General features: G+C 51.4%; 1 protein-coding gene across 1 annotated transcript; it reads left to right on the top strand.

Annotated features, from left to right (window-relative positions):
* Nucleotides 1-27,321, top strand: Ppp5c (protein phosphatase 5 catalytic subunit). The gene is made up of 13 exons (XM_057762605.1): nucleotides 1-218; nucleotides 5,133-5,374; nucleotides 12,589-12,736; nucleotides 19,696-19,817; nucleotides 22,923-22,988; nucleotides 23,284-23,382; nucleotides 24,126-24,231; nucleotides 24,630-24,772; nucleotides 24,847-24,934; nucleotides 25,592-25,632; nucleotides 25,728-25,906; nucleotides 26,634-26,715; nucleotides 26,799-27,321. Exons 1-13 carry the CDS (start codon nucleotides 98-100, stop codon nucleotides 26,859-26,861), a joined length of 1,500 nt encoding a protein of 499 aa, XP_057618588.1. The 5' UTR covers nucleotides 1-97; the 3' UTR covers nucleotides 26,862-27,321.
* The last annotated feature ends 214 nt before the right edge of the window (nucleotides 27,322-27,535 follow it).

Below are 27,535 nucleotides of genomic sequence, written 5' to 3'. Positions count from 1 at the left end.
CTTGTGCGGCAGCGGCGGCGGTCACTCGGCGTTCCTTCGCGACGGTTCGGCCTGGTGCCGCGAGCGGCCGTTGCCAGGGTGGGGGTCGCTTTGCGGCATGGCGATGGCGGAGGGCGAGCGGACTGAGTGTGCCGAGCACCCCCGGGACGAACCCCCGGCCGATGGCTCTCTGAAGCGGGCAGAGGAGCTCAAGACACAGGCCAACGACTACTTCAAAGGTGCGTCCGGCCCTGACGGGGCTGAGGGAGGGTGGACAGCGGCCCAGGCCGTGGGGGTGCCAGGCCCCGCGGGGAACCATGGCAACGCGGAGCGGTAGCCTGGGCGCCGGGCAGGCACTGCCGAGTAGCCTGGTGCGAGGAGGAGGCTCAGGATGGACGCCAGACAGGGGAAAGCTATAGAGAAGTGGAGTACGGAGCAGAAGCTACTCACTGGGGAGACTGAGGCAGGCTCTGCTAAACGATAGGGGACAAGCGGGGAACCGACATGTGAGTACTGCCAAATGTGAGACCTGGACAGAGGTGCTAGGTGGAGGTCAGACCTGAAGAGGGCGCTACCAAATAGTGACATGTGTTTAGGGCAGTGATGGCGCTTGCCGAGCGGGGAGACCTGAGGTGACCAACCGAGGAGGGAAGGCCCGACAGAGAAGGGAACTGTGCGGATGGAAATAGATAATTAGATTGGAAGGCGATTTGAGGTGATCCGAGGAAAAGAGTAGGGAGTAGAGGTGGAGCGGGAAAGAATCTTAGCCCAAGCGTGAGGTATGGGAACATGTGTTCATTCATTCATCCCTTCAGTACATTTGCATTAACTGTCATGTGCCACGGGCTGGGCTGGGCTCGGGGGCTGTAGCAGTGAATGAGACACAAGACTTGGGTTTAAGCAAAACCAGTAATTGCTAACTTGTGATGAGTACTTTGGATCAAGGTGACAAAGTAGGGAATGCACGTTAGAGTCTGCTTTAGAGAGTGGGGTCAGGGAATGCCTAAAGGGAAGACCCTGAGATGGAGAATGAATGAAAACAGACTGGCCTAGTTGGAGCTTGAGCCAGCTGGGGGTGGGAGAGGAAGGCTGATACAAGATGAGATTAGGATAAGAGGCCCGACCAGGCCAAGTGCCGAAGCTATTACAAAGACTAGTTTGAATTTCCTCAACTGTCCAAAAAAGAGACATTGAGTAGGTAGATGGGCCAGTCTGGACTGGAGAAAAGGTTGGGTGTGACCAGCCTATGGTTGGAGGTTCCCGGGAAATGGATGAAGTCACCATAGTGGGATCTAGAAAGAACCTAGAATGGAATTTTCATGTTTAAAACGGAAAAAGAGCTGCTGAGGAAGTGAGTGAGATGGAAGGGAAACCAGGAAAGGTGCCACAGGCTCAGAGAAGAATATTCTTCCAGAAAGAAAGCCACAGGCCTGGTCACCTAGCCCCAGGCATTGACCATCAGAGGTCTGGTGGTAATGTTGACAGAGCAATTGTGAATGAGAAAACCAGCCCAGAAGAGCCTGGCAGGTGAATGCTGCCAGTGAGGAACTGGGTTCCCACAGGGCAAGTGTCTCAGTTCTGAAGGGAAGTGGGGAAGTGGGGGCGGTAGCAAGAGGGAGAAGGTGGGGTCCCTAGGAATGCTGTTCCAAGTATGGCCCCCCAGAAGGTTTAGACCTAGCGAGGCAGATCTGCTAGAGGTGGGGGAGGGTGAGAAAGATCTAGAATCCTAGACAAAGGGGGCCCCCACGGGGTAAGTCCAGGCATTATGGTGTGTACCCGTCATCCCAGCTCTGGGAAGGCTGAGGCAGGAGAATTTTGAGTTGAGTGGCAGTCTGGAATACATAGCAAGACTGTCTCAAAGTGAGAGGGAGTTGAAGTGGGAGCAGTGGGTAGAGCCTTATAGGCCAGGTAGGTTTATAGATTCATCCTCAGGGTAGCAGGGAGATACGGTTTTAAGAGAGTGGGCCACTTGGCTCTGGGTACAGGAACTGGTGCTCCCTACTGTGTTGAGAATGGATTCAGAGGCCTGACTGAAGAGAGGAGGTTGGAAGGGAGGACAGGTGAGGGGGTGGAGCCTCTGACCATGCTTGTGGGAGGAAATGAGGCTGGCTCCCTGGAGAGGGGGCGGGTAGCCATTGGCCAAGACTCAAAGGTGAGTGGAGCCTGGCACCTAGGTGAGTGGGGCCAGAGTAGGGTGGTTGAAAGCTGAGGCTCTGAAGAACTAAAGCTGGTTCGGATTTGTGCCTTCTACAGACTTGAGGGCAGGAAGTGAGAGCCGAATAGGACTGACTGCTGGGGAGGGCAGAGTTTAGTGTGGGGTGGGGCTGCTAGAATGGGAGGGGAGTCGATGGGTGTGAGAGATGCTATCGGGACAGTAGGCAGAGCTTGCAGGGCTTTGAAGGCTTGGAGGCTACCAGCACCAGGTGACCAGGCCCAGCTGTGAAATGGTTGGACCTAACGGCCATCCTTTACTGGGTCCTGTAAGAAGCAACCAGAAACTGGGCTGCTGCTTAGGGAAAGGGAAGGAGTTAGTCATGGGGAGGGACTCTTCACCCTACCCCCACCTCTCAGGTCCCAAGATTCAGGCTCTCAGGAACCTGGGACAGGGCAGGCAGCCAGAGGGGCCTGGCCAAGAACTGGCTTGAAGTGTACCCTTCCTGGTCCAGGCCTCCCACTCCTGTGGGCAGGCAATGGCAAGCTCAGAACCCCAGGCTCAGGCTACAATAATAACCAATAAAATGAATGATTGCAACTGGCTTTCATTGCTCCCTGTGGTGGCCAGGTACTCCTGTGCCTAACCGCCTGGGGCATGGGGGTGGTAGTTTAAATAGAGGAAGCCGACTCAGAGGGAAACTTGTTGCCCAAGGTCAGAGTGAGTGAGCAGAAGGCGGATATCCCCTTCCTCCCCACGTGTTCGACTCATCTAGCCTCAGTGGAAAGCAGGGGGTATACTCTGTGGAGGATGGGGGAGTCTCGGGGACTCAGAAGGCCTACCTCCAACCATAGAGGGTCCCTCTGTGAGCTCAGCCCTACGGTAAAGCGGGGGACAGAGCCTAGTCCCCAGCTCAGGAAGCTTCTGCCTTTTCCTGTTCTCCCTGAGGAAGGAGACTGTGCTCACCCAGGGGTCATCGTGGTTCAGGGTGCTCCTCTGTGAACGCAGATGGGCAATTGAACCTCAGTATACCTGGAGGGACATAGTGCTGCAGCTGAAGGAAGGCCCCAGGCTGGAGTGCGACAGCTGGTGGACACCTTCAAGGTGGTTCCCTGTGCTTTCTTCCTGCCTCCATTTGACTGTGTGTCAGGCTGAGCCCAGCCTGGTTCTCGGGTGCAGACAAGTGGTCTGAGGGGCTAAAGCTCCAGCCAGTGGCTCTCTCTGCATTTTTGTGTTAGGAATCTGTACCACTAGGTGCCAGACTACACACCCTGTGCCACTTGATAAAGTCCCACCCCAACAACTGAGTACTAACCAATCAGCAGCCTCTGGAGCCCAACCAGGACACCAAGGAAGCCCTCAGAGGCACTGACATTCCCGGGAGGGACCCTCTGAACTATGTTGCCCTCTTCATCTTCCTGCCTTGGTGGCGTCTGGGAAGTTCTAGGTCCTGCAAGTCTAGGAAAGGCACAGAGTGGCAGGACTGGGACAGGGAAGCTGGGGGCAGGGTATTGCGTCGCCCAGACCGGAGGTCAAGTGGAGCTTCCTGAGGGGACTTTTGGACCTTGTGACAGAAGTCCAGGAAGGACTGCTGAGCTGCACCCCTAGGCTTGCCTCTCTCTGCTCTCAGTCCCCACCTTCTTCCTTCTTTCTTCCTCTCTCCTTGACCAGTTGCTTCCTTCCCCTTTATGGAGGACTTGGATCAGGCCCTTAGGCTGTCTGAGCCCTGAGCGCTTTGTCACAGTTGTCTGGGGTCAGATCTGGCTCCTTGATACACCAACAGTCCCTGGAGGGCGCATCCCAGACAAGGCAGGAGCTTGGGGGAAGGGAGCTGGACACCATTCTTAAGGTGTGGGTTGAGAAATAACACCGAAGTCCCTGAGTGCTCTGTGGGCCGGGAAGTGGGCTAGAGCAGGAACTCCCACTCCAGGTTGAAAGCTCTTGGAAGAAACTGAAGTTCAAGGACAGAGAGGATGTTTAAGTTGTCGGAGTACACTCAGCCTTAAGAGGAGAGCCAGGCCACCTTCCCATTGACTGAGCCTGGTGCTGTCCCAGGCTCCCACCAGGGCACATGGGGGCACGGGAGAGAGAATGGAGACACTGCCACTTCTGCCTGCCTAAGAACTCCCTCCTGCCACTTGCCATGTGACCTCAAGCATAGGCTTTCCTTCTCTGAACTTGAGCAGCCTTCATCTGGAAATTGGCTAATGTGGCTTTCTCCCTCGGTGCCATGAGGCCTCTGTTGCATTCCAGTCCTCCAGCCTGGGCAGGTCTTAGACTCCTGAAGGTCTTCGTTCTGTTGTTTGTTTAATAAACCCTCTGGAGGAGGGGTCAGGCCTACCTGCCAGCACGGACTGGGACTCTGACCTTGAACTAGACTTCTCTAGCTTGGTCAGGTGACTGCCAGGTGGTGCTTAAGCTGTGGAGATGGGAGGACCCCACAGGTTGGTGCAGAGCTCAGGGCCCAGCTGGGGCTCAATTCACAGAAAGTCTGACCTTTTGCCCTTGGCTGGGAGTTATTCTTGTCCGTCCACACTTAGAGCCCCACTGCTCTGGTGTCTGTCCTACCCTCCCCTGCTGCACCAGGTGGTCTCAGTCCTCCTTGCAGCCTCAGGAGCTTCTTCCCTTTGTCCTCCCATTCTCTCCATCTCTGGACCTGCCTGCTTGTGCCATCTGGACAGCCACAGGCTCAGGCAGTCTCAATTTGCCTGCGCTGGCACCCTGACGTGTCCCTGTAGTCCTGGGGAGACTTGGGGAAAGCTTCCTGGAGCCCTGAAAGTAGCGCCCAACCTGGGCTTTGCTAGGCTGCTATGGAATTGGTTCAGGTTCTGGAAACTAGCCTGAACCTCAAGACTTAGGCTATATATAGTCAGATATCGGGGACAGGGAGAAGGGATAGATTCCATGCTGAACCCCAGTCTTTTGTAACAAGGACCACCAGCCTAGGGTGGATTCCTGCATGTGGCAACAGGACTTCATGCCTCCTTCTCCTCCTCCACAGCCAAGGACTACGAGAACGCCATCAAGTTCTACAGTCAGGCCATCGAGTTGAACCCCAGCAATGCCATCTACTATGGCAACCGCAGCCTGGCCTACCTGCGCACAGAGTGCTACGGCTACGCATTGGGCGATGCAACTCGGGCCATCGAACTTGACAAGAAGTACATCAAAGGCTACTACCGCCGGGCGGCCAGCAACATGGCACTGGGCAAGTTCCGAGCTGCCCTACGTGACTACGAGACGGTGAGCCGGGCCTCGGGCATGGGCCAGCTCCCGGCACCCTAGCCAGGTGGATGTGGGGGGGAGCCCCAGGGACAGGGAGGAGCCATTGTGTGTCTCCTCTATACAAGGGCTCACCCAGAGAATGGCCATGAGGCCTCTAGCCAGTTCCTGTTCCACCTCTCGGCCTTTATGCACTCTGTGACCCTGGGCAAGTCACCTGGCTTCTCTACCTTTCTTTGCCCCCTGTGTATTGAGAACAGGCCCAGCCTCAGGTGGCTGCAGGAGAGTTTTTACTGTGTACATGCTTGGAGCAGTGCGGGCACATAGTCTGTGATCAATAATAGCTCAGCCTTGTAACTACTGTGGCTGTTATTAGTGGTGGTGATTAGTAATGGTGGCAGTTATTAGCAAGGGCTATGCAGGCCTTTGACAGCTTGAGATTCTGTAGCATGTGGGAGCCCTGTGCCACTGAGCAGGCAAGGAAAATGACTGCAGGTACAGAGTAGCGCTTCCAAGAAAATAGAGCAGGGTGAAACACTATAGAGGGACAGCTTCCAGGGACAGTGAGAGAAGGGACCTAGATGACAGTTCCTCGTCTACCACTGCCCACAGGCAATGTGCTGACAGTCGTCATGGTAGGGACTGCCAGAGCATCCACTTGGTACAGGTGTGCTCTGTGCCCTTCACACAGACTGACTGCTGAGTCAGTGTAGGCACCCAGAGTGGGAAGGAGATTGCCCCTGTCACACAGGTGAGGAGGCTGATGCCCCAGCTGGTAAGTGCCAGTGCTGGGATTGAAGCCAGTGTAGCCCTTGACTGCATCTCTCCTCCAGACAGCTCCTGCTCAGGGGCTCTGAATACAGAATGGATCACTACCTACCTTGCTGTGGACTCTTTCTGTTGTGTGCACTGGGCCCCAAGAGGGCTGAGGAGCTATTCCTGCAGCAAGAGGGAGCTGGTCCCTGAGCCTAGCCTAGGGTCAGATCAAGTAAAAACTTAGGCCAAGGTCAAGGTACTTAGCAAAGGGCAAAAATGTGAAGGGTACTGAAGGATAACCATGGAGGCGGGAAGCAAAGCATGGTCCCTGTCCCCACCTTGGTCCCTTGATGTCCTAATCTGGAATACAGTAACAAGAGCAGTGGCCACTACCTGAACAGCTGGATCTCTGGTCCAGTGGCGAATAAAGGTCACTGGGGCCAGAGGGCTGGGTAAATGAATAAATAACCACGGACAGGCAGGGTCTTTACTGCTCTGGGCTCACAGAAACATCTTTACTTGGGGGTAAGGAATACGTTCTTTTGCGAGTGCTTCCAAGGTTGGCATCTAACTCTGCATTCTCCATGAGACTGGGGGATGGTGGGCAACTGCATCAAGCTGTACTCCAGGCTCTGTGGATGCCACAGTGATGGGAGAAGTCCATAGCCGTCTGCAGAACCAACTTGAGGTGGGGCCACACCCAGCACCTAAATTATCAGCGCCAGGAAACCCCAGCAGGAACCTGGGGTCCTTTCCCTTCAAGCCTGAGAAGCTGGTCTTATGGCAGCTTCCGACCCAAAACTTCCTCCTGGAAGATGCTGGCATTCATGAAGGACATACCCAGGCCCTGGCCTGTGGGCCAGGCCTTGATTGGAACAAATGAACCCATGGCTCTGTGTCTCCAGCCATTTTCAACCTCAGTATGCGCATGGAGGGCTCAGTACAGCTGTAAGCATTGTGTATGTGTGAATCTACCCCTGAGTAGAAAGGAGACACCCCTCTCCAAGGTCACGTGGAAGGAATGAGCTGAGACTGAACCCAGCTCCATAGCTGAGCCAGGAGCACTGTCTGCAGTCAGCTCTCCATCTCCAGCAGAAGAGAGGGCAGCTCCTTCTGTAAAAAGCCTTGTTAACGTGCATGAGCATAGACTCTCTCTACTGCCTCCAGCATCTGTTTCTTCCTATGGGCTAGAGTCAGGTGTGCAGCCACTGGAGCATAATGTGAAGGCATAGGCTCCAAGATCTGGATGTCTAGGTTGGTGGCCAGCTCAGCTCAGACCGAGGTATGTGACTTCAAATGCCTTGGGCTTCACCTGTAACCAGGGAACACATAGGCCTACGTTGGCAATGTCATTGTGAGGGTTGAACAAGTGGGTAAATATGGAGAGGGCCTCTGCATCAGCCATGTTCTCCAGGGTTCCTCAGTAGGCAGCCCACGGTGAAATGGGCCTCCATCCCCGCTTTATGCCTGTGCCAGAACACTGCAGAGCACAAGGACCTGGGTGTGTCTTTGTTTGCTCTCCCACTTGGGGGCACCTTGGACTCTTAGTAGCAGTCAATCTCCTTTACCACACTTCCCCCTCTTCTCCCAGCTAGCCCTTCCACATGGGCCCGCCCCTTCCTGGGTCACATCTCAATTGGTTCTCACTGCGTTCTTTCCTATGCACTTGGAACACAGTCAGCCTTGCAGACCTAGACCAGCCCTGGAGGGGGAGGCACAGTGGTCTTCCTCTACTCTCTACCATGACTAAGGGTCCTGTGGGATTTTTTTGATTGATGATAGACTTTACTTTTGTGTTTCTTAGAAACACATTTTGATGCCCTTGATAGAGTGATACAAAAGAAACAGGGACAATCAGAGTTAGTCTTTAGCTCAGCACTCACATGCCAGCAACCTTCAGGCCATGAAAGTCATTTCTTCTCCATGGTCCCCTGCACAGCAAGAACTACTGTTATCCCTGATTTACAGGTGCAGAAACTGAAGTTGAGAGGTAAGGCAGGTCACTCCCCTGCAGTCTCTCAGGAATTCCAGAAGGTGGTAGCCTATCCTGAGTCAGACTCCTAACCAGGGCATAAGTGCAAGTTCCTGGCACCATGCTGGCCCCTGGGCTGTTAGCACTGGCGATATCCCCGCCTGCTGCATCGAGCAGGTGCTGGGGGTGTTGTGGTAGATTCACTCACTAGAGGAAAGGTGTGTTGTATATAAGGCTGTCCCTAAAGGGCTACCTGACATACTATCTCTACTATGTGATGCACCATCTGGTTCCTCTGGGCTAAACCTCATTGTCTATGCAGGTAAACCATAATGCCCTTTGTTGGTTCTTGCTGGTCTGTATCCATTGTACTCAGTTCTGATAAGTATGGGCGCTTTGCTTGGTATCCACAGCAGGCCTGAATGACTGAAGCCCTAGATTGCTCCCAGGTGGGGGGACTGCCAGCCTCATTGCCAGTAGAGCCTTTTGGGTAATAGTGGAACTGCCTTGCGTCTGCTGTGGGTGTCATGATGGAGTATATTATGCCCCAATAGCTTCTGCAATCCTAGTAAGGCCAAGTTCCCAAACATGTGTCCCAGGGCTTATAGTAGTGACTACCAGTGAACCTGACAACCGACAGTGCCATTTGTTGTATTTTTGTCAATGCTGAGGAAACTTGGGGCTCTGCAAGCACTTTACAGCTGAACCACGCCCCCAGTCCCTCACTGGGGGATTCTAGGCAGGGGCTCTACCACTGAGCCATGTTCCCATTCTGTTCTTTCTAGGGTTTTTTGTTTGTTTGGTTAGTTGGGTTTTTTGTTTGGTTTTGGTTTTTGAAGACAGGGTTTCTCTGTGTAGCTATGGACTCTGTCCTGGAACTTGCTCTGTAGACCAGATTGACCTCAAACTCAGAGATCCACCTGCCTCTGCCTCAGAGGCTTGCATCACCACCACCCAGCCTATTCTTTGTTTTTATAAAGCCCCTAGTCCTTTCAAGGGGGCCTAGCCTCACAACCTCATCTAGTTCTAATTACTTCACAAACATCAAGCGCTGTGCCACAGAGCCGTACCTTCAGTCCCTGAAGAAGGCAGCTTTTAAAGACATCTCATTTCTTCAGAAGCGTGGTTGATGACATGCACCTGCCCTATCCCTTTTTCCCTGTTGAAGGAGCTGCAGACTGCGTTCCTGCCACCCGGCTCCTGGCCGCCTGGCTAGCTTATGCCCCGAAATAATTACACGGAAACTGTATTCTTTTAAACACTGCTTGGCCCATTAGTTCTAGCCTCTTAATGGCTAATTCTCACATCTTACCTTAACCCATATTTAGTAATCTGTGTAGCACCAGTCTTATTGTGAAAGATTCAGCATGTCTGACCTCGCGGCTTGCTTCATAGCGTCTGCCCTGGAGAGCAGTGGCCTGGCATCTTACCTCACTTCCCCTTCCTCCCAGCATTCTGTTCTGTTTACTCCACCCACCTATGTTCTAACCTATGAGGCCAAGCAGTTTCTTTATTAATTAACCAATGACTTTCCTCCATCATTTCCCCGTGCAGGGTCTGCTTGAACCACATGAACATCACAGGACATTGCCACAGTTGCAGTCCACATAGAATCGTTTGTTTGTTGTGTGGTTTTGCCTTTTGAGAAAGTAACTGTGACACCCAGGCTGTCCTTGAACTCCTAGGATAAAGCCGTTCTCCTACCTGGGCTTCCAGAATCCCTGGAATACTGGGCACATTACTGTACCTGGCTTCAGATGCCACTTTTTAAAGACATGTCCATGGGCCAGGTGTGGTTATGCATGCCTTTAATCCCAGCACTTGAGAGGCAGAGGTTAGAGGCTAGCAAATCTCTATGAGTTCAAGGCCTGCCTGGGCTACGTAGTTTTAAAAAAAAAAGGAGGAAAAAAAGGAACAAGATGTCTAGTGTGGCATCTAGTTCTGATGGGATGGGTCTCAGGCCCCGAAGAGCCCTGTAGTGTAAAACTGTACCTTTCCTCGGGAGAGGAGCTCTTTCTGTCGGTCACACCTAGCAATCTTTTCAACACCTGCACTGCAGACCTGGGAATTGAGTGTTGCTGCTGCTGCTGCTGCTGCTGCTGGGTCTGGGGTGGGCCTGGTAGTACAGTCTCACACCAAACTTCTGTGGGGTCCTAACACCACACCCTACTTTCTAGAAACTGGGGGGTCTTGATTGAGCAGGACACATGCCCTGAAGGCCGGAACCCCGAGCCTGGAGAACTACTCTCTGCCTCTGTCCTGGGGGTGGCAGGAGGGAAGCACTTGGCTTCATGTGGGTGGTGACAAACTAATCCAGGAGTGCAAAGAACCTTGACTTTTGGGGTTAATAACTTTACCACTCTGTGTAGTGGGAATTGTGCTGGCCACCCCATAGAGCTATACAGAGGATACTGTGAGCCAGGGTCGTTCACCATAATGGCAGCACCCAGCTCCATCTTTCTTCTTAGCATGCAGCTCACCTGAAGATGGGTCTGGCTCCTGGGATGTGTTTGCCACTCTTTCTTCCTTTAGGAGGCATTCATTCTCTGCTGAGGACACAGCTCTGTCCCTCCAGTGCCACTTCAAATGGGAAGACATTGTCCTCAGCCTTCCGGAGGCTTCATGAGGAAGAGGGGCAGAAAGGAGGTTGAAATTAGGAATGAAGTGTGTGGACAAGGGCAATGTGACCAAAAGGCCTGAGTTACGGGAGAGGCAGTACCAGGCCACAGAGAAATAGGGTGGGTCTTGAGGGCCAGGCTTGAAGCCATGTAGACTTTATCCTGGGGAGCAGAGGGAACCTGGCCTTTCTGCCTCTCTCTGGGAAGGGCTCCAAGGACTGCCTAAAATTGGTAGCCCTTAAGCTTGATGCCACACCCACACCCCAGTGGAGCTGTCTGGCAGGTGGCCCAGTCTGAGCCTGCCCAGCCTGCTGTTGGCCAAGCACCTGCAGGGAGTAGCAGTTGTCTTTGCCCAGGCTCTGACTCACTCAGCCAGCTTTGGGGCTGGGGGAAGCATTCTGAGGACCTGCCCTAGGACTTCTTTCTTTAATAGCACAGAAGCTGTAGAGGGCCCAATCTTAGGATGGTTGTATAGTTCAACAGGTATGTGACAAAACTTTTTGGGAGCACACATATCTACTTACCCCAGATAGGGATCCCACAACAGACCGTACCTCTACAGTCCAACTTGGGGAACCGGTGAGTTTTATCGGAGAACAGGAGTATGGGTGAGGGGTTACTTACAGGAGGAGAAATGACTCAATGACAGCTGTATCACCAAAGCCAACCCTAGCATGGGTGACAGCTCACAAAGCTGGGAACCTGGAGCACACTGTACAGCCTGCAGGCAGGTCAGCATGTTGCTGAGTGTCCTTTCCAGATGCCTCACTCAGTTGGTTTAAACCTCTTGCAAGCACCTTGTCTGATTTCTGTTTCTTCTAGGCAGCTGGTCTGGTCTCAGAGTCTTCCTTGTGGCTTGGCTACTTTTAGCAGTCTTTATTGCTTACTCTGACAGGGAGGGGCCTAGTAAATCTGGTTGGTTTCAGGGACTTCCTAAAGTCATTTGGAGGTGTTTACCAGTCTGCTTAAAAAAGAGCTTCTCTGTAGGATGGAACAGTCTAATCTTAGGAAACTGTTAAACAACAACAGGTCAGGCTGAGTCTGATTACAATTATGGTAGCCAAGCTAAGACTCAGAGATGAAGTCTGTTGACCAGGGTCTCACTCTGTAGCCCAGGCTAGCCTGGTGGTACTAACAGCTATCCTGCTTCCACCTCCTAAGTGCTGAGATGGCAGACATGTACATCAGACCCAGCTCTGTCTGTGTCTGAGCTCCTGGGATCTGGGTTTGCAGGAAGCAGGACAGAGCAGTATAGTCAGGCTCCCTTTACTGCTGTGACCCAAAGCTGCCTGTGCACAACTCACTGTGTTAGATCTTTTAAAAGTGCTCCCTCGTTCATTTTTACAGCTCTCTCTGAGGTGACACTGGTAACCCAGAGAGGAAACTGAGGCCAGCTCACCTACTGCAGGCTCCCCCATCATCACTGGCTAAGCTGGGACTTGAACTGTGTCTCCTGTCTCATTACCAGAGGAAACAGCAATTGGAGCCTCAGTTTCCCATAAAGCCCTAGGGGAAACAAGCTGCTCACTGCCACTGGCACAGTCCCCCTTGTGTGCCAAGCCCCTTAGTCCTTCCAACAAACCCCCACGTTATACTAGGGGATATTGAGGTGTTAGAAATCCATGCTGCTCTAAGACTAGCCCCTTATCTGCCCACTGGCAGTGCTGGGAGCCTAAGACCTGTGTGCTCAGCTGGGCACCTGTTTGGTTTTAACAGGGTCAGAGTTGTTTAGTGAGGGCACAATGCCCTGGTCTCTAAACTGTGGGGCAGTTCAGTGTACCTTCAGCCTGGGGCTGTGCTGTCCAGGCAGTTGTAGTGACCCTGGTGGCTCTCCGGCTAGGTGGCTGGCCCTCCAGTGTGATACCTCTTCACTCCCTCTTCCTGGCCAGGTGGTGAAAGTGAAGCCTAACGACAAGGACGCCAAGATGAAGTACCAGGAGTGCAGCAAGATTGTGAAGCAGAAGGCCTTCGAGCGGGCCATCGCAGGCGACGAGCACAGGCGCTCTGTCGTGGACTCTCTGGACATCGAGAGCATGAGTAAGTGGCCTGGCCATATACCACACCCTACATACTCATCTCTGTCACACTTGGTGGGTAAAGGCGGGGTTCCAGAGGACATTGGGGGTTATAGGTGTCACCAGAGCTGCTGCCTCCCTTCCGTAGCCCTCTCCCCTCCATTTTAATTATAAGAGTGGGAACCCTAGATTAAGGTTGGGGTGGCTCGGGATTTTTCTTTTGTCACAGCCTAACAGATGCCCTGCTCTAGTCCATTCCCCTCCAGTTAGGCTCAGTCAGGGTCCATGGTGCCAAACAGGTGTTGGTTTTATCTCTGTCACCATGTCTTGTGAGTGACATGGCCTTAATCACTGTCATCCTTGGCTTTCCCTAATGAGATGTGGGCACTATCTGCTCCCACTGGGTCCTGAGGAATTCAAGCATAAGGTTTATTTATTTTTGCTTTATTTTTTTATTTTGATATTTATTGCGCTCTACATTTTTCTCTGCTCCCCTCCCTGCCTCTCCCCTCCCCTCTTCAATCCTCCCCCAAGGTCCCCATGCTCCCAATTTACTCAGGAGATCTTGTCTTTTTCTACTTTGTACTTTCCATGTAGATTAGATCTATGTAAGTCTCTCTTAGTGTCCACATTGTTGTCTAAGTTGTCTGGGATTGTGGTTTGTAGGCTGGCTTTCTTTGCTTTATGTTTAAAAACTACCTATGAGTGAGTATGTGTGATAATTGTCTTTTTGTGTCTGGGTTACCTCACTCAAAATAATGTTTTCTAGTTCCATCCATTTTTCTGCAAAATTCAAGCTGTCGTTATTTTTTTCTCCTGTGTAGTACTCCGCTGTGTAAATGTACCACATTTTTCTTTTCTTTAGTTTTAAGTATTTATTATGTGTGGAGCATGGCGATTTTGCTTCTATATTGCCCTCCCTCCCCTTTTTCTTCTTCACGTACAGTTTCTAAAATCTTTCACAATAGCATTATAGTTAAGCTCATATTTATAGTGTCCATTCATTTGATCTTGTGGATATTTGCCATCCAATGAATTTCCTATGTAAACTTTTATTGTTTGTTCTGTGCTTGCTTTCTTTTTCTTGACTTCTTTTAGGTTTCTGGTTGAGATTCCTGAACCTGTTAATGATGCTGTGAGCTCTATTTTCCACACAGTTTCCTTCTTGTTTGTGATTTACCTTGGCATTGTTCAATGAAGTTTCTCCTTGAGCTAGGAATATGATCAGCAGTAGAGGTCTCAGCTTGTGAGATGCCCTTGATGTGATCCAGTACCACATTTTTCTTATCCATTCTTCGATCGAGGGGCATTTAGGTTGTTTCCAGGTTCTGGCTATGACAAACAAAGCTGCTATGAACATATTTGAGCACATGTCCTTGTGGCACGATTGAGCATCCTTTGAATGTATGCCCAAAAGTGGTATTACTGGGTCTTAGAAATCGCCCTACTGATATCCAAAGGAGCTGTACCAGCTTACATTCCCACCAGCAATGCAGAAGTGCTCCCTTTTCCCCACAACCTCTCCAGCATAAGTTGTCATCGTTGTTTTTGATCTTGGTCATTCTTACAGGTGTAAGATGGAATCTCAGAGTTGTTTTGATTTGCATTTCTCTGATGACTAAGGATGTTGAACATTTCCTTAAGTGTCTTTCAGCCATTTTAGATTTCTCTGTTGAGAGTTCTCTGTTTAGGTCTGTACTCCATTTTTTTTTCTTTTTATTGGATTATGTGATCTTTTGGTGTCCAATTTCTTGAGTTCTTTGTATATTTTGGAGATCAGACCTCTGTCTGATGTGAGGTTAGTGAAAATTTTTTCCCATTCTGTAGGCTGTCGTTTTGTCCTTTGCTTTACAGAAGCTTTTCAGTTTCAGGAGGTCCCATTTATTAATTGTTTCTCTCAGTGTCTGTGCTGCTGGAGTTCTATTTAGGAAGTGGTCTCCTGTGCCAATGCGTTCAAGTGTACTTCCCACTTTCTCTTCTATAAGGTTCAGTGTGGCTGGCTTTATGTTGAGGTCTTTGATCCATTTGGACTTGAGTTTTGTGCAGGCATAAGGTTTAAAACCACAGGTAGCACCATGCCTAAGAGTCCGCCACAACTCCAGTATTCTGTGACAGTGCTTCAGCGTTGGAAGCAGAGAAGGGGGCTAAGAATAGGAAAAAAAACAGTGGGATCATGTGGCACTCTTGACAAGAGCTATGTGCTCACAGCATCCCCTTACCCCCAACTTCCAGATGACAGAGGCAGATCCAATCACAGGCTCCTTTGGTTTTTCTCAGGTGTGTGAGTCTAGGCTTTTGTGTGTATGAGGATCAAGGACATAAAGGATCTCACTTCTAGTCCAGGCTGGCCTCAAACTCATAATAATCTTCCTGCCTCAACTTCCCAAGTACAGGGGTTTCAAGGGTAAGTCACTTAGCCAGCCAGTCCTTTGGGTGCCAGTACCTCTTCTCTGGTGAGCTGGCTCCAAGGAGTGTATCTCCCTGCCAGCCAGGGCTTAGATGTTATGACCTGTACTGTCATTTGGTGTGGACAGGTGACAGTTGTCACCCACATCTGTCTGTGCATTGTCCTCTGGTTTTCCGAGCACGCTCTGGCCATTTGTCTTCCATTCCACCTAGGCAAGCAAAGCTACAGTCTCCAGAGACAGTGTCAGCATCTAGTCTTGTCACAACCCATTTGTAGGCTCCTAAGGCCATCAGCATCACCCCAACTCACCAGCTATTCAGGATGTTCTTCCACAGGACTCTATCCCATAGCTACCAGCAGTCGAGCTATACCTGAGTGGACACATCTAGACTCCATCATCTTTGCCATGCTGCAGCCCCCATGTCCACTCATTTCCTTGGAGCAGGTGGCCTTCTAGCATGAGTACTAGGGATATCTGGAAATGGCTGATGGGCATCGACCATTCCTGCTTCAGTGAGCTCCTCCAACCTTCCCTGGTCTGTGTTCCAAATAAACAACCCTTTGTCAGGCCAGGTTTACATTGTCCTCCTCCAGAATGTGTGTCAGCACAGGTACAGGTATGGTTTCAGTACCGTCTAGTTTGTGATACTGCTTAGCTACCAGGCAGAACTGTTTCCTTGCTTCCCCGCTCCTCAGAGTCAGCCTTGAGGAGAGGTCCCCTGCTCCTGAGGGTCCTTCCCTGCCTTTCAAGGTAGCGCCGCCTTGGGTGCTGCTTGTGAACCCTGCTGTTCCTGGAGTGACTAACCAGAAGTTGTGGGTTCCCGGGTTATGCCCTTTAGCACAGGGAAAGCCTCAGTCACTGTCCCACGGCAAAGTAGAGAAAGCCTTCACATTGAATTCTTCTGGCCATAGTCTTTACTGTAAGCCCCAGTCAGGCTATGCCTAGGGCCACTGCACAGAAATGTGCCCAGGCTAGCCCTCCTGTCCTTGCAGCACATGGTGTGGGCTTGGGTGGCTTAGGCAGCATGCCCAGTTCCTGCCAGAGTGTGGACTCCACACTTCTGTTTAATAAGAAAGGCATTGCCTAGCGAGGAACACTGTACATACATACGATAATACGCCCCTCCCTTGTCAAGAGGTGTTTTTGTCGAGGCGAGTCCCCAACACTCTCCAGCCCCGAGGTGCACATTCTTTACCACAGTGCGCGTGGGCTCTCGTATCCAGGGTGTTATGATTTCTCTTCATCGCCCTCTAACTCTTTAATCTACTGCTTGCAGTCCTGGGGTAGAGTGGTGGCATTGAGCCAAGACACCTACTCTTTATCTTCATTTTTTAAATCTTGATTCTTGCTAACTTTTATTGTTATTAATATGCCTGTTACTTGAGGCAATATCAGACCAGATTTCTCCCCCCCTCCCCCCTCTTTTTTTTAGACAGGGTTCTATGTAGCCTTTGAGTCTGTCTTGAAACTCACTTGGTAGACCAGGCTGGCCTTGAACTCACGGAGATCCACCTGTCTTTGTCTCCCAAGTGGGAATAAAGGGTGCCACCATCACCCAGCCAGACCAGATGACATGTTGTATTGAGAGCTTTTTTCTCTTGATTTGGGTGTGTGTATCTGTGTGTGTCAGTCCCCAACACTCTCCAGCCCCGAGTTTCACACTCTTTACCACAGTGCACATGGGCTCTCGTATCCAGGGTGTGGTTTTTTTTTTTTTTGGTTTTGTTTCTCTGTGGTTTTGGAGCCTGTCCTGGAGCTAGCTCTTGTAGACCAGACTGGTCTCGAACTCACAGAGATCTGCCTGCCTCTGCCTCCCAAGTGCTGGGATTAAAGGTGTGCGCCACCACCGCCCGGCTTGTATCCAGGGTGTTATGATTGTCAGTGCTCCGTGAGGGTGGAAGTCAGAGAACACCTGAGAAGAGCCAGCTCTCTAGCTGTCTCCACTCCATGGGTCCCAGGGATCAAATCAGGTCATCAGGTTTGGTGACCTGCTGAGCCACCTTACCAGTCCCTCCTCTTCATTTTCCATATTCATCTTTTCTCACTGTGAAGCTAAAGAAGGCCTCAGACTTATAATCCCCCTGCCCCAGCCTTCCAAGTTTTAGGATTGCATGCATGCACCAGCACATCTGGCCCTGTTTTATTTTTTTAGTAACCCTCAGCGCTTCTCCCTTCCTGAGATGAACTCCTCCTTCTTTCTTCATGTTCTAGTTTATTTGCTTGATGTTTTTAATAGCATCTCTCAGACCTACAAGAGGAATAGGGAGCCCAGATCTAGCAAAACTTCTGAACTGGTTTTGTAAAGTTCCATGGGGTAGAGAGGGTCCATGCTAACACCAACCCCTTATGGCTTGCACGAGAAACAAATCAGCTGCTCCTCTGTGGTATCCTTCCACTCAGTGCTGATGGGGGAGGCAGGCACTCCCATTCAAAGTGAGCTATTACAGTAGCTTCTGGTTGACCCACCAGGCAGGCTGTTCCATAGAAGTCTGTCTTAGTTTCTTTTCCTGTTGCTTTGATAAAATACCTTGTTGAGTGTTGTAAGAAAAGGGGCGTTGACCCACAGTTTAAGGGTATAGTCCATCATGACAGGGAAGCCAAGTAGCTTGAAGCAGCTGATCACATTGCTCCCACGATCCAGGATCCCAGCCGGGGACTGGTGCCACTCACAACTAGCAAGTCTTCCCACCTCAGTTAATACAGTAATCCCCCGGTAGACATGCCCAGAGCCCATCTCCCGGTGATTCTGGACTCTGTAAAGTGGGCAACTAGCACTAACTGTCACATGGCCTGGTGTTTATGTCCTCTGCTTTGCAGAACTCTGAGGCAGCCAGGGCCCTACATATTTTCCTTCAGAACCCTCTGCAAGAAGGCTCCTTGGGAGGCTAATAATGGAGTCACAGACAACTCCTTCACACCAGGCCCTCTGCTCTCAGAAGTGTCTTGGTCTTCCTCTAGTCTTTGATTTTTGGTGACCAGAGGTCATGCAGGTGCTGTCCGTTGTCCCTGTGTGACTTTCCCAGATGCTGCTGAAGGCTGAAGTTGGTCTCAGGCCAGCGTCGGACCCGACACTCTCTGCTGCAGTTTTAGCCATCTTAGAAAGCTTTGACCAGGAAATTGAGCAGATCACATTTTCTTAGGAGAGCGCACAGCACAACTGTGGCCCTGTACAGTGAGTGACCACGTGGCTACCCAGAAGTCAGATTCCTTCCTTCCCCTCTTACCTTCTTCCTTCTAGACCCATTTCTGTGAACCAGGGCCATCCTAGCAAACTCTCCTTCTGACACTAGTGCTGACAGTCTATCAGCAGAGCAGGTTTTCCTCATCTCACTCAGCAGTCAGCACAGACTCCTGGTCACCAAGACCGTATGCAGATTTCTCCACCAGTAACCAGACCCTTCAGTCTGTAGGGGTACCATCATCAGATTGCTCTGATTCAAATCAGTTCTGACAAACTGAGGTGTGACCCTAAGCTTCCTCCCCCACACACTCCCTTTTGAAAAACCTTCATTGATTATCATGTCGTGTGAGTAGGCATGTATGTGCCATACTTATGTGGAACCTGCCGCCTCCATGGCATTGCTTATTCCAAGTCCCAGATTTGTTTTGACCATGCCTCTGACCCACTGGGTATGAATCAGACCTTCCACAGTCCGCTCTTGAGGTTTCATTAGTTTGTCGAGTGACTCACATAACCCAGAAAGATGCTTACCAGTCTGTTATACAGTCTTGGCATGAAGAGCTGCAGAGGGAAAGCATGTGGACGTAGGAGCCGCCCTCCAGCAACCTCCCTGGGTTCCACTGTCTCGGTCCTAGACTCTAGGAGCTTCCAGGTCTCTGCCTTTGACTCGGCATACTTTCAGGGACTTGTCTACTTAGACTAGGCATGAGTTAGACATTAGCCATTGTGCCACCAGACTGAAGTCCATCTGCTCACCAGTGAAAAAGCCTGGGAGCCAGGAGTCACTAGGGAAGCCAGGCTATATTTGAGGACCTGCCTCCTGAGAGCGTGACAGGAGCTAGCATGTCTTCCTCCCAGACACAACCTGTCAGGGTCTTCATCATTCAGGGGGTATGTCGTCATCTTTTCTGGTCAGAGTATCCTCACAGTGGACTTTGCCTTCTGGAGCCATGGTGCCCACCATCCCTTTGATGGACACACTACTGTGCAGTTTGACCTAGTAGCAATCCCCATGCTGTGTGTTAGAGGCACAGGACTAGGAGGAGTGACCCACATTCTGATGTCACCTGAAGGTCACCAGGTGCTCTGGGCTGTGAATCTGAAGAGAGATTATTTGGCAATCGCCCTCTTAGCCACTCATTTAGAATGTGGGACAAAGGGCAGGGAAACAGCTCTCCAGAGGACAGGCGCCAAAGGAAGAAGCCACTGCTTAGAACTGGCCAGAGAGTCAGGGAGTGTAGGAGCTGTGGACTGACCCTAAGACCTAGGAGCATTGTGGCATCATGGGAATCTTCATTGCCTCATCTCCTCACCCCATCCCTTAAGGCCGGGTTCCCCTTCTTGCCCCTCCATGGCTGAAGCCACTAATTAATCCCCTTGTCCATGCACCAGCCATTGAAGATGAATACAGCGGGCCCAAGCTTGAGGACGGCAAAGTGACAATCACCTTCATGAAAGAACTTATGCAGTGGTACAAGGAACAGAAGAAACTGCACCGGAAGTGTGCCTATCAGGTAACACACTGAGACCCGGGGATGGGCCTACCACTGCCAGCTTGGCTCTGAGCAGACTGAGGAGAATGGTCGTGAACGCCAGTGCTGTGTGCTGGGCACCGTGCTGAGGGTTACCACTTGTCCGCATCCAATACCCCAGCCTTTGTGGGTGTCGGGCAGTGCCCTACACAAGTGCAGACCCAGGCTCAAAAGTGAGACCTTCCGGAAGGCACTGGAAAGAGGCGTTCTTGAAGAGCATGGCTGACCCAAGTTGAGGGCTTCAATAAGAGAACATTCATGGTTGGGAGAGTTCTCAGATAATAGGAGCCATTCCCTTCCCCTGTCCCCCATTTTAAGCTTTATTTTATGTATATGAGTACTCTATCTGCATGTATGGCTTTATGCCGGAAGAGGGCGTCAGATCGTGAAGTGGGAGCTTCGGGCTGAGTTCCTGCCACCCAGCTCCCTGGGCCACCTGACTAGCTTATGCCCCAAAATAACGACACACAAACTGTATTCATTTAAACACTGCTTAGCCCATTTCTATTCATGTGTGTAGCACCCCAAGGTGCCCTTACTGGGAAGATTCTAGCCTACGTCCATCCTGGGTCAGAGCTTCATCGCATCTGCTCTGGAGAGGAGAGCATGGCGTCTGTCTCTCAGAGGAGCTGCCCTGCATCTGAACTCACTTCCTCTTCCTCCCAGCATTCTGTTCTGTTTACTCCACCCACCTATGTTCTAACCTATGAGGGCCAAGCAGTTTCTTTATTTTTAACCAATGACCTTCCTCCATCATTATCCCACTGTAGATGGTTGTGAGATTTGAACTCAAGCTGTCTGGAAGAACAGTCATTGATTGCTCTTATCCGCCAAGCCATCTCTCCAGCCCCCAGTAGAAGTCATTTCTATGACAGAGCTAGCCACACGTACGCCTCCCCGGTGATGGAATCACAGCCCGCCTGTGATCACTGCCTTCCCCTGGTACTTAGTCCTGATAGGAGCCACCTGCCACTAGCCTGAGCGACTATAACCCCACTGCCCCACAAAGGGGCTGCTTGTCGCTGTTGGTGGTGTGTCCTTCAGGGTTCTATGCATGTGGGTTTCAGGTGGATTTGTTAGTTTTCTTTTTGATTGTGAAGCTGTTTGGCTTATTCCTGTCCTTAGGGCAGCAAGAGCGACAGTTCTTTGCAGGTTCCTGAGTGACCACCTCCAGTGTTGCTTTTGGGTTTTTTGTTTGTTTGTTTAATGACACTTTTTCTTTTCCCCACTTTTTTTTAAAATTGTTAAACATACATGGAAGTTGAAAGATGAACAGTTAACAGCCACATACTTCTCACAGGTGTGGGGCCTCCATCCCTTGCTTTTAACAGAACTGGTTGAGACTCAGTTGCAACCACTATAACCTGTATCCTACAACAAGGACACCCACTTACAGGACTGTGGTGTGTTCACTTGTCCCCATGATGGAACACTAAATACAGCTAATGTGCACAACCCACAGGCTGTACGTAAAACCTAAATCACTGACAAACACATTTGACTTTTCTCAAGGTTGTGTTCAGTGTGTGAGAGTAACATTGACAACATCCTAGTGTCTTCATTTCTCCTCAGGTTCCCCAAATATACTTAAGGTTATTGAAGGGGTTGTTGAGACAAGGTCTCAATATACTTCAGGCTATACAGGGCATGGTTGTGCACACCTTTAATTCCAGCACTTGGGAGGTAGAGGCAAATGTATCTCTGAGTTCAAGCCATCCTGGTATACATAGACTTTCTAGACCATTAAAGATCCTCAGTGAGTGAGAATCTGTCTGAAAAATAAAACAAAAGAAGAATCTGGACTTAACCTGCCGGGGTTACAGGTGTGTCCCAGGACACCCACTTAGGCAGATTCTCAGATTGCCAATACCACTGCACGGTAGGAGGTCCTCCACCTCCCCCTTCTCTGCAGAGAGAGACTTGGGTTTTTGTTTTTTTGTTTTTGTTTTGTATTGTTTTTGTTTTTTGAGACAGGGTTTCTCTGTGTAAGTTTTGGAGCCTGTCCTAGAACTCGCTCTGTAGTCCAGAGTGACCTCAAACTCACAGAGATCCACTTGCCTCTGCCTCCTGAGTGTAGGGATTAAAGGCATGCACCACTACCACCCAGCTACCACCCAGCTGAGAGGCTTGTATTTTAAGGAGTTTTATGACATGTGTCCAGTCTAGCTCTGTGTATGCATGTATGTATCCACCATCCACATGTAATACACACTTGCAGGTGCCAGGGAAGGGCAGATGACAAAATCTTACTCAGCTGTAAACTCACCGGTTCATCTGGGCTGGCTAGCCCACAAGCTCCAGGGATCTCACTGTCTCTGCCCCCTTACTGCTGGAACTGCAGATAACACACACACACACACACACACCCTGGGGATTTGAACTCAGATCTTTACTGCACTCTTACCCACTAAACCATCTCCCTGGCTCTAGGCTGGTTCTTTTTTAAAGTTTCCTATACTATGAACCCACTATTGTGTTTCCTAATGCTGTTGAATTTTAAAAGATGAACCAAGATCCTTGTGAAATGATGGTGATGTTTAGATTGTTTGCCTGTATGTATGTCTGTACACTGCCTGTGTGCAGTATCTGTGGAGACCAGAAGAGGGCACTGAATCCTTTGGGACTGAAGGTGTGGATAGTTGTGAGCCACTGTGTGAGTGCTGGAAATCAAAAATAATTGGTCTTGCCGGGTGGTGGTGGCGCACGCCTTTAATCCCAGCACTCAGGAGGCAGAGGCAGGTGGATCTCTGTGAGTTCGAGGCCAGCCTGGTCTACAAGAGCTAGTTCCAGGACAGGCTCCAAAACCACAGAGAAACCCTGTCTCAAAAAATAAATAAATAAAATAAAATAATTGGTCTTCTGTAAAAAAAAACAGCCAGTGCTCTTCATTGCTGAGCCATCTTTCAACCCCCCCCGCCATGATGTTTTGTTGACACATGGGCCACTCAACACCTCTTGAGGACTACCTCTGTTCCTGGTTAGCATCCAGTAGCTCCTGAGCAGCTGAGGCTTTCCCAGGGCCTTGAAAGGGTAGTACCTTGTACTCCCACCCCAAGTATCTCTACTTACAGCTGCCCTGTTTTCCAGATCCTAGTACAGGTGAAAGAAGTCCTCTGCAAGCTGAGCACTCTGGTGGAGACGACGCTGAAAGAGGTGCGTCTTATGCTGTGGGTGCAGGGTGGAAGGGCGGGTACATGTAGCCCGGGAGGGTGAGTCCAGTAGGTAGGTCACCCAGCTAAGGGCCTGAGAAACCCACCTGCGCAGTCTTCCCTTCTCTCTGTCCCTAATACCCCTCCCGGCTGTCTGCTTCCTCTTTGTCATGTCCCCTACCCTTGTGTCCTGCATGAATTTTCTTGGTCTGTTGTGACCTCTCCCCTCATTTCCCCTTTGCCCCCTCCCCACATCTCTCTCTGGGCCCCTCCCTCTCCGGTGGCCTCTTTTCTTCCAGACAGAGAAGATTACAGTGTGCGGGGACACCCATGGCCAGTTCTATGACCTCCTCAACATATTTGAGCTCAACGGTTTACCCTCAGAGACCAACCCCTATGTATCCTCCGTGTATCCCATGTGGAGAGGGCAGAGCCCCACTAAGGAAGAACACCAGGGCCATCATCTTACTGTTACTGGGGTCACTGCAGGTCCAGGCCCCAGGTCTTTCTCTTCTGCTGCAGGGTGAGACACTGGCAGTGTCCACCCAGCCCTTCCGCTCCCGCAGGCTGTCTCATCTTCTGCTTTAGTTCCCTCATCTGTGCCGTGGGGTGACAGGGTCTTCCTCACAGGGTTGTTGGAATGTGGTAAGCAGATGAGAGGAAACAGACTCCGAGTGTTTGTCACGTTTTTGTGTTGTTTCCTTTGGGGCTGTTTTGAGGTAAACTGTAAAGTGTAGCTCCTGATGGTCTTGAGCTTCCTGTCTCCTATCGCCCGCTTGCTAGGGTTGTAGACATTTACCGCCAAACCCACCCTATACTCGTGTTTGGCGTGGGATATTTTCCTGATATCTAGCCACCATGTAAGGCCTCTGGGCTCTGTGCTTTTGGGAGGAAGGTCTGTCCCATTTCTCCTTTGGTTTGAGGACTGCTCTCGGGGAAGAGCTGACTGCCTCAACTATGCCATTGGTTTCCCCAAGACAGGTGAGGGTGGGCTCTTGGTGCTGTCCTGGGGTGGGTGGCATCAGTCTAAAGGCAGGGCAAGGGTGCACCCCCTTTGGAGGCACTGACAGGAACCTTGGTGCCAAGGAGACAGGCAGGACTACTGGCCCATCTGCCACCTGCATTTTTCTTAACAAGAAAGATATTTAATGGCGACTTTGTGGACCGCGGCTCCTTCTCTGTTGAAGTGATCCTCACCCTCTTCGGCTTTAAACTCCTGTACCCAGATCATTTTCATCTTCTTCGAGGTGAGGAGGGTTTCGCACACACACCCCGCCCTGGGGCCACCAAATAAAGTTGAGCAGGTTGTGCACTGCCCTAGCAGCGTCGGGTGAGCTGCAGCACCCGCCACAGACAGCCCAGTGTGGGGCTTCGCTGTGCCCTTTGCTGGCAGGTGCCGGACAGGAGGTCAGGGGGAGGGTGCCTTTTCCTAGTTCACACACAGTGGGTGTGAACAGCTTCCCTGGGGACACTAACACAAACTCAAGCTGAGTAGTGAGGTGGGCACTTATTTGCAAAACATAGTGCCAGCCTGCCATCACTGAGCAGATACCATCTTGTCCCTAAGTCTACACCTGAGATTGCCAGGTAGGTATATGATAACCTAGAGGCTGAGGGGCCTCTCCTGTCCCTCTGTTGTGACCAGGCAACCACGAGACAGACAACATGAACCAGATCTACGGGTTCGAGGGCGAGGTGAAGGCCAAATACACAGCCCAGATGTATGAGCTTTTCAGTGAGGTGTTTGAGTGGCTGCCACTGGCCCAGTGCATCAACGGCAAAGTGCTGGTGAGGAGCCACGTGCTGGGGAGGGGTGGAGGGGTGGAGGGGCTCCTTTCCTCACAGACACATGCCTCCCTCAGATCATGCATGGAGGCTTGTTCAGTGAGGATGGCGTCACCCTGGATGACATCCGAAAGATTGAGCGGAATCGGCAACCACCAGACTCAGGTGAATGGGCCCCTGGCACAGAGAGGGGCACCTGGGCTCACATAGACTTTATGCCCATGGCAAGCATGGGGCCCACTTTCCCACCTGCATCCTGAATGAGTGGAATTGTGCCAGCTGGTGAACATCAGAGTTCATGACACACACCTGTCACTCACTTTTCTTCCCTCCCCTAAAGAGGAATTAAGGTACCTGTTGAAGTCCCAGAGACTGTCACTGAGGACATAGATGATGTGGGTGGCTTCTGCAGGGTGGTGACATTTGAGGTGACACCAGAAGAGAGGCGAGGGTGTGGCCAGGGGGGAGGACAGCGGAGAGTGAAGGGGTGGAGTGGATAGGGCTGGCCCTCAGATGTTCCTGCTGAACATAGGCCAGAGGCCGCATCCTAAGAGCTACAGACCATAGTAGGTATGTGGGCTTTGCTGCTGGGGTAGTGGGGAGTCACAGGAGGCTTTGGGTGGGAAGAGGCTTATAATGGATTGAATGAGAGATGTTGGGGAAACTGGGACCAGCTCAGAACTGTTGTGCATGCCCTGAGCCCTGGCCACAGTGATGTCCCCACCAGATCCTACCACCACCAGTCTGTACTGTGGGGTAGGCACCTATCTGGTGCAACCTGGGAGACAGGCAAGTCTCTGACATTTGCTCCCTGCCCCCCAGGTCCCATGTGTGACCTGTTGTGGTCAGATCCCCAGCCACAGGTGAGCCTGGTGTCTTGCTGTGGGTGTGGGCTGTGTGGTGGGGTGGAGCCAGGCCAGCAGTCACCCAGAGTCTCCTGTTCCCTTGCTCCTACCAGAACGGGCGCTCAGTCAGCAAGAGGGGCGTGAGCTGCCAGTTTGGGCCTGATGTCACCAAGGCCTTCCTGGAGGAGAACCAACTGGACTACATCATCCGCAGCCATGAAGTCAAGTCTGAGGGCTATGAGGTGGCCCATGGTGGCCGCTGTGTCACTGTCTTCTCTGCCCCCAACTATTGGTGCGTCTTACTCTCCCCCCTTTGCCTGGGCTAGAGGGTTTATTTGTATGGATTATGTCTGTGTGGCTTTTGAGACCAGGCCTTACCGTAGTCCAGACTGGTGTCAAACTCATGGCATTTCTGTTGCAAGCCTCTCAAGTAGTAGGATTACAGGCATAACCACTGTGGCAGGTTTGGGGTTTAACTTTCCTCATGTAAAAAACCTCTGCCATAGGGAGGGAGGGAGGGAGGGAGGGAGGGAGGGAGGGAGGGAGGGAGGGAGGGAAGGAAATAAAAGACAAGACACTAAGAGTGGATACATGCTACTGTAATGAGCACCTATAGGCCTGCATTGTTCCCCAGTCCCGAGTGTTAGGTCCTTTTTCCTTGGACAGAGGCCTTTTCCTCTGAGTTCGTGTTCTCCCTACTCTGTATGTGTAGAGGAAGCCGTGGGGTTGTATAGGCTCTGGTTCATGGACTAGGCTGTAACATCCTGGTGGTGTTGTGTCCCTCCAGTGGTTAGGGTAGTGGTGAGATGGGTCTCCAGGCTCCCCCACTGCCTCTTCCTGCCTCTGCTTCCCCCACTTTTCCATGGCTTTCCTCCTTCAGCCCTCTTCAATGTGGTTTCTTCTCTGCCTCCACCATCTCTCTTTTCTCCACTTCCTGCAGCCCCCTCCTATCTCAGACCCCCCCCCTTCTGTTTTCCACCTTCTCTTAATCTCTAGCCCCTCTTCTCCTATCTCTGCAGTGACCAGATGGGAAACAAAGCCTCCTACATCCACCTCCAGGGCTCAGACCTGCGGCCCCAGTTCCACCAATTCACAGCAGTGGTGAGTGGCCTGGGACAGGGCACTGCCTGGACAGGGGCTGCGTGTGGGCCGATCCTCTGACTGTCCTTCTGCCCCTGCTGCAGCCTCACCCCAACGTCAAGCCCATGGCATATGCCAACACGCTGCTGCAGCTAGGAATGATGTAAAGCTGCCCACAGCAGTGAACCACGGCCTGCCCAGCTGGATGGCCCTGCCTTCGGCCTGCTGCCCCGCCCCAGGGCAACGTTGGACCCCCTTTACTTTGTAAAGTTTGTATTTATTCCCCTTTAGGTTGCAGAGGGGGTGGGGGCAGCGCGGGGCAGCCGAAGACAGGCTCCTGGTCAGAGGAAGGAGGAGTCGAGACTGGGGTAGGGCACAGCTTGGGCATTTGGAGGAAGGCCAACCTGGGTAGGGGTGGGACCAAGAGGAGGTCCTGCCCCCTCATCTGCATGGCTCCTCCCCTGGCAAAGCAATAGGGCCCTACCATAGGAAGACCCTAAATGAGGGTCATCAGGGAGGCCTCCTCCTGGTAGCTTCAGGGTGGGGCGAGGCTGGGGCCCACCCCCAGCTATTTTATGTTCTGTAATTAAATATGTTAAAATAAATAAAGTCATTATTGTAAGTCAAACCTTATCTCAGACCCACATTAGCACCTGTCCATCACACACAGGCCCCTGCAAGGTGGGTCCTGTTCGGTTCGGGATTCCTCACAGTGAGGTGGGCATTGTGGGCTAAGAGTGACCACAGAAGACAGAAGCATCCTCCGCCTCTGCTGAGGCCTGTACAGGCTTTGAGACCTCAGATCCGTTCAGAAACCTCTGCTGTGCTCTGTGTGCCAGTG

Source organism: Chionomys nivalis, chromosome 2 (genome assembly GCF_950005125.1).
Source record: "Chionomys nivalis chromosome 2, mChiNiv1.1, whole genome shotgun sequence".
In the NCBI taxonomy this organism is placed as follows: Eukaryota; Metazoa; Chordata; class Mammalia; order Rodentia; family Cricetidae; genus Chionomys; species Chionomys nivalis.
The sequence above is the reverse complement of the archived record's forward strand: the minus strand, read 5'-3'. Positions and strand labels throughout refer to the sequence as shown.

Bases quoted from the DNA above. Each gene is read 5' to 3' on its own strand.
- Ppp5c (XM_057762605.1), top strand. From the start codon at position 98: ATGGCGATGGCGGAGGGCGAGCGGACTGAGTGTGCCGAGCACCCCCGG. The intron at 5,375-12,588 runs GTGAGCCGGGCC...CTTCCTGGCCAG, and splicing joins CCCTACGTGACTACGAGACG to GTGGTGAAAGTGAAGCCTAA. The intron at 25,907-26,633 runs GTGCGTCTTACT...CTATCTCTGCAG, and splicing joins TTCTCTGCCCCCAACTATTG to TGACCAGATGGGAAACAAAG.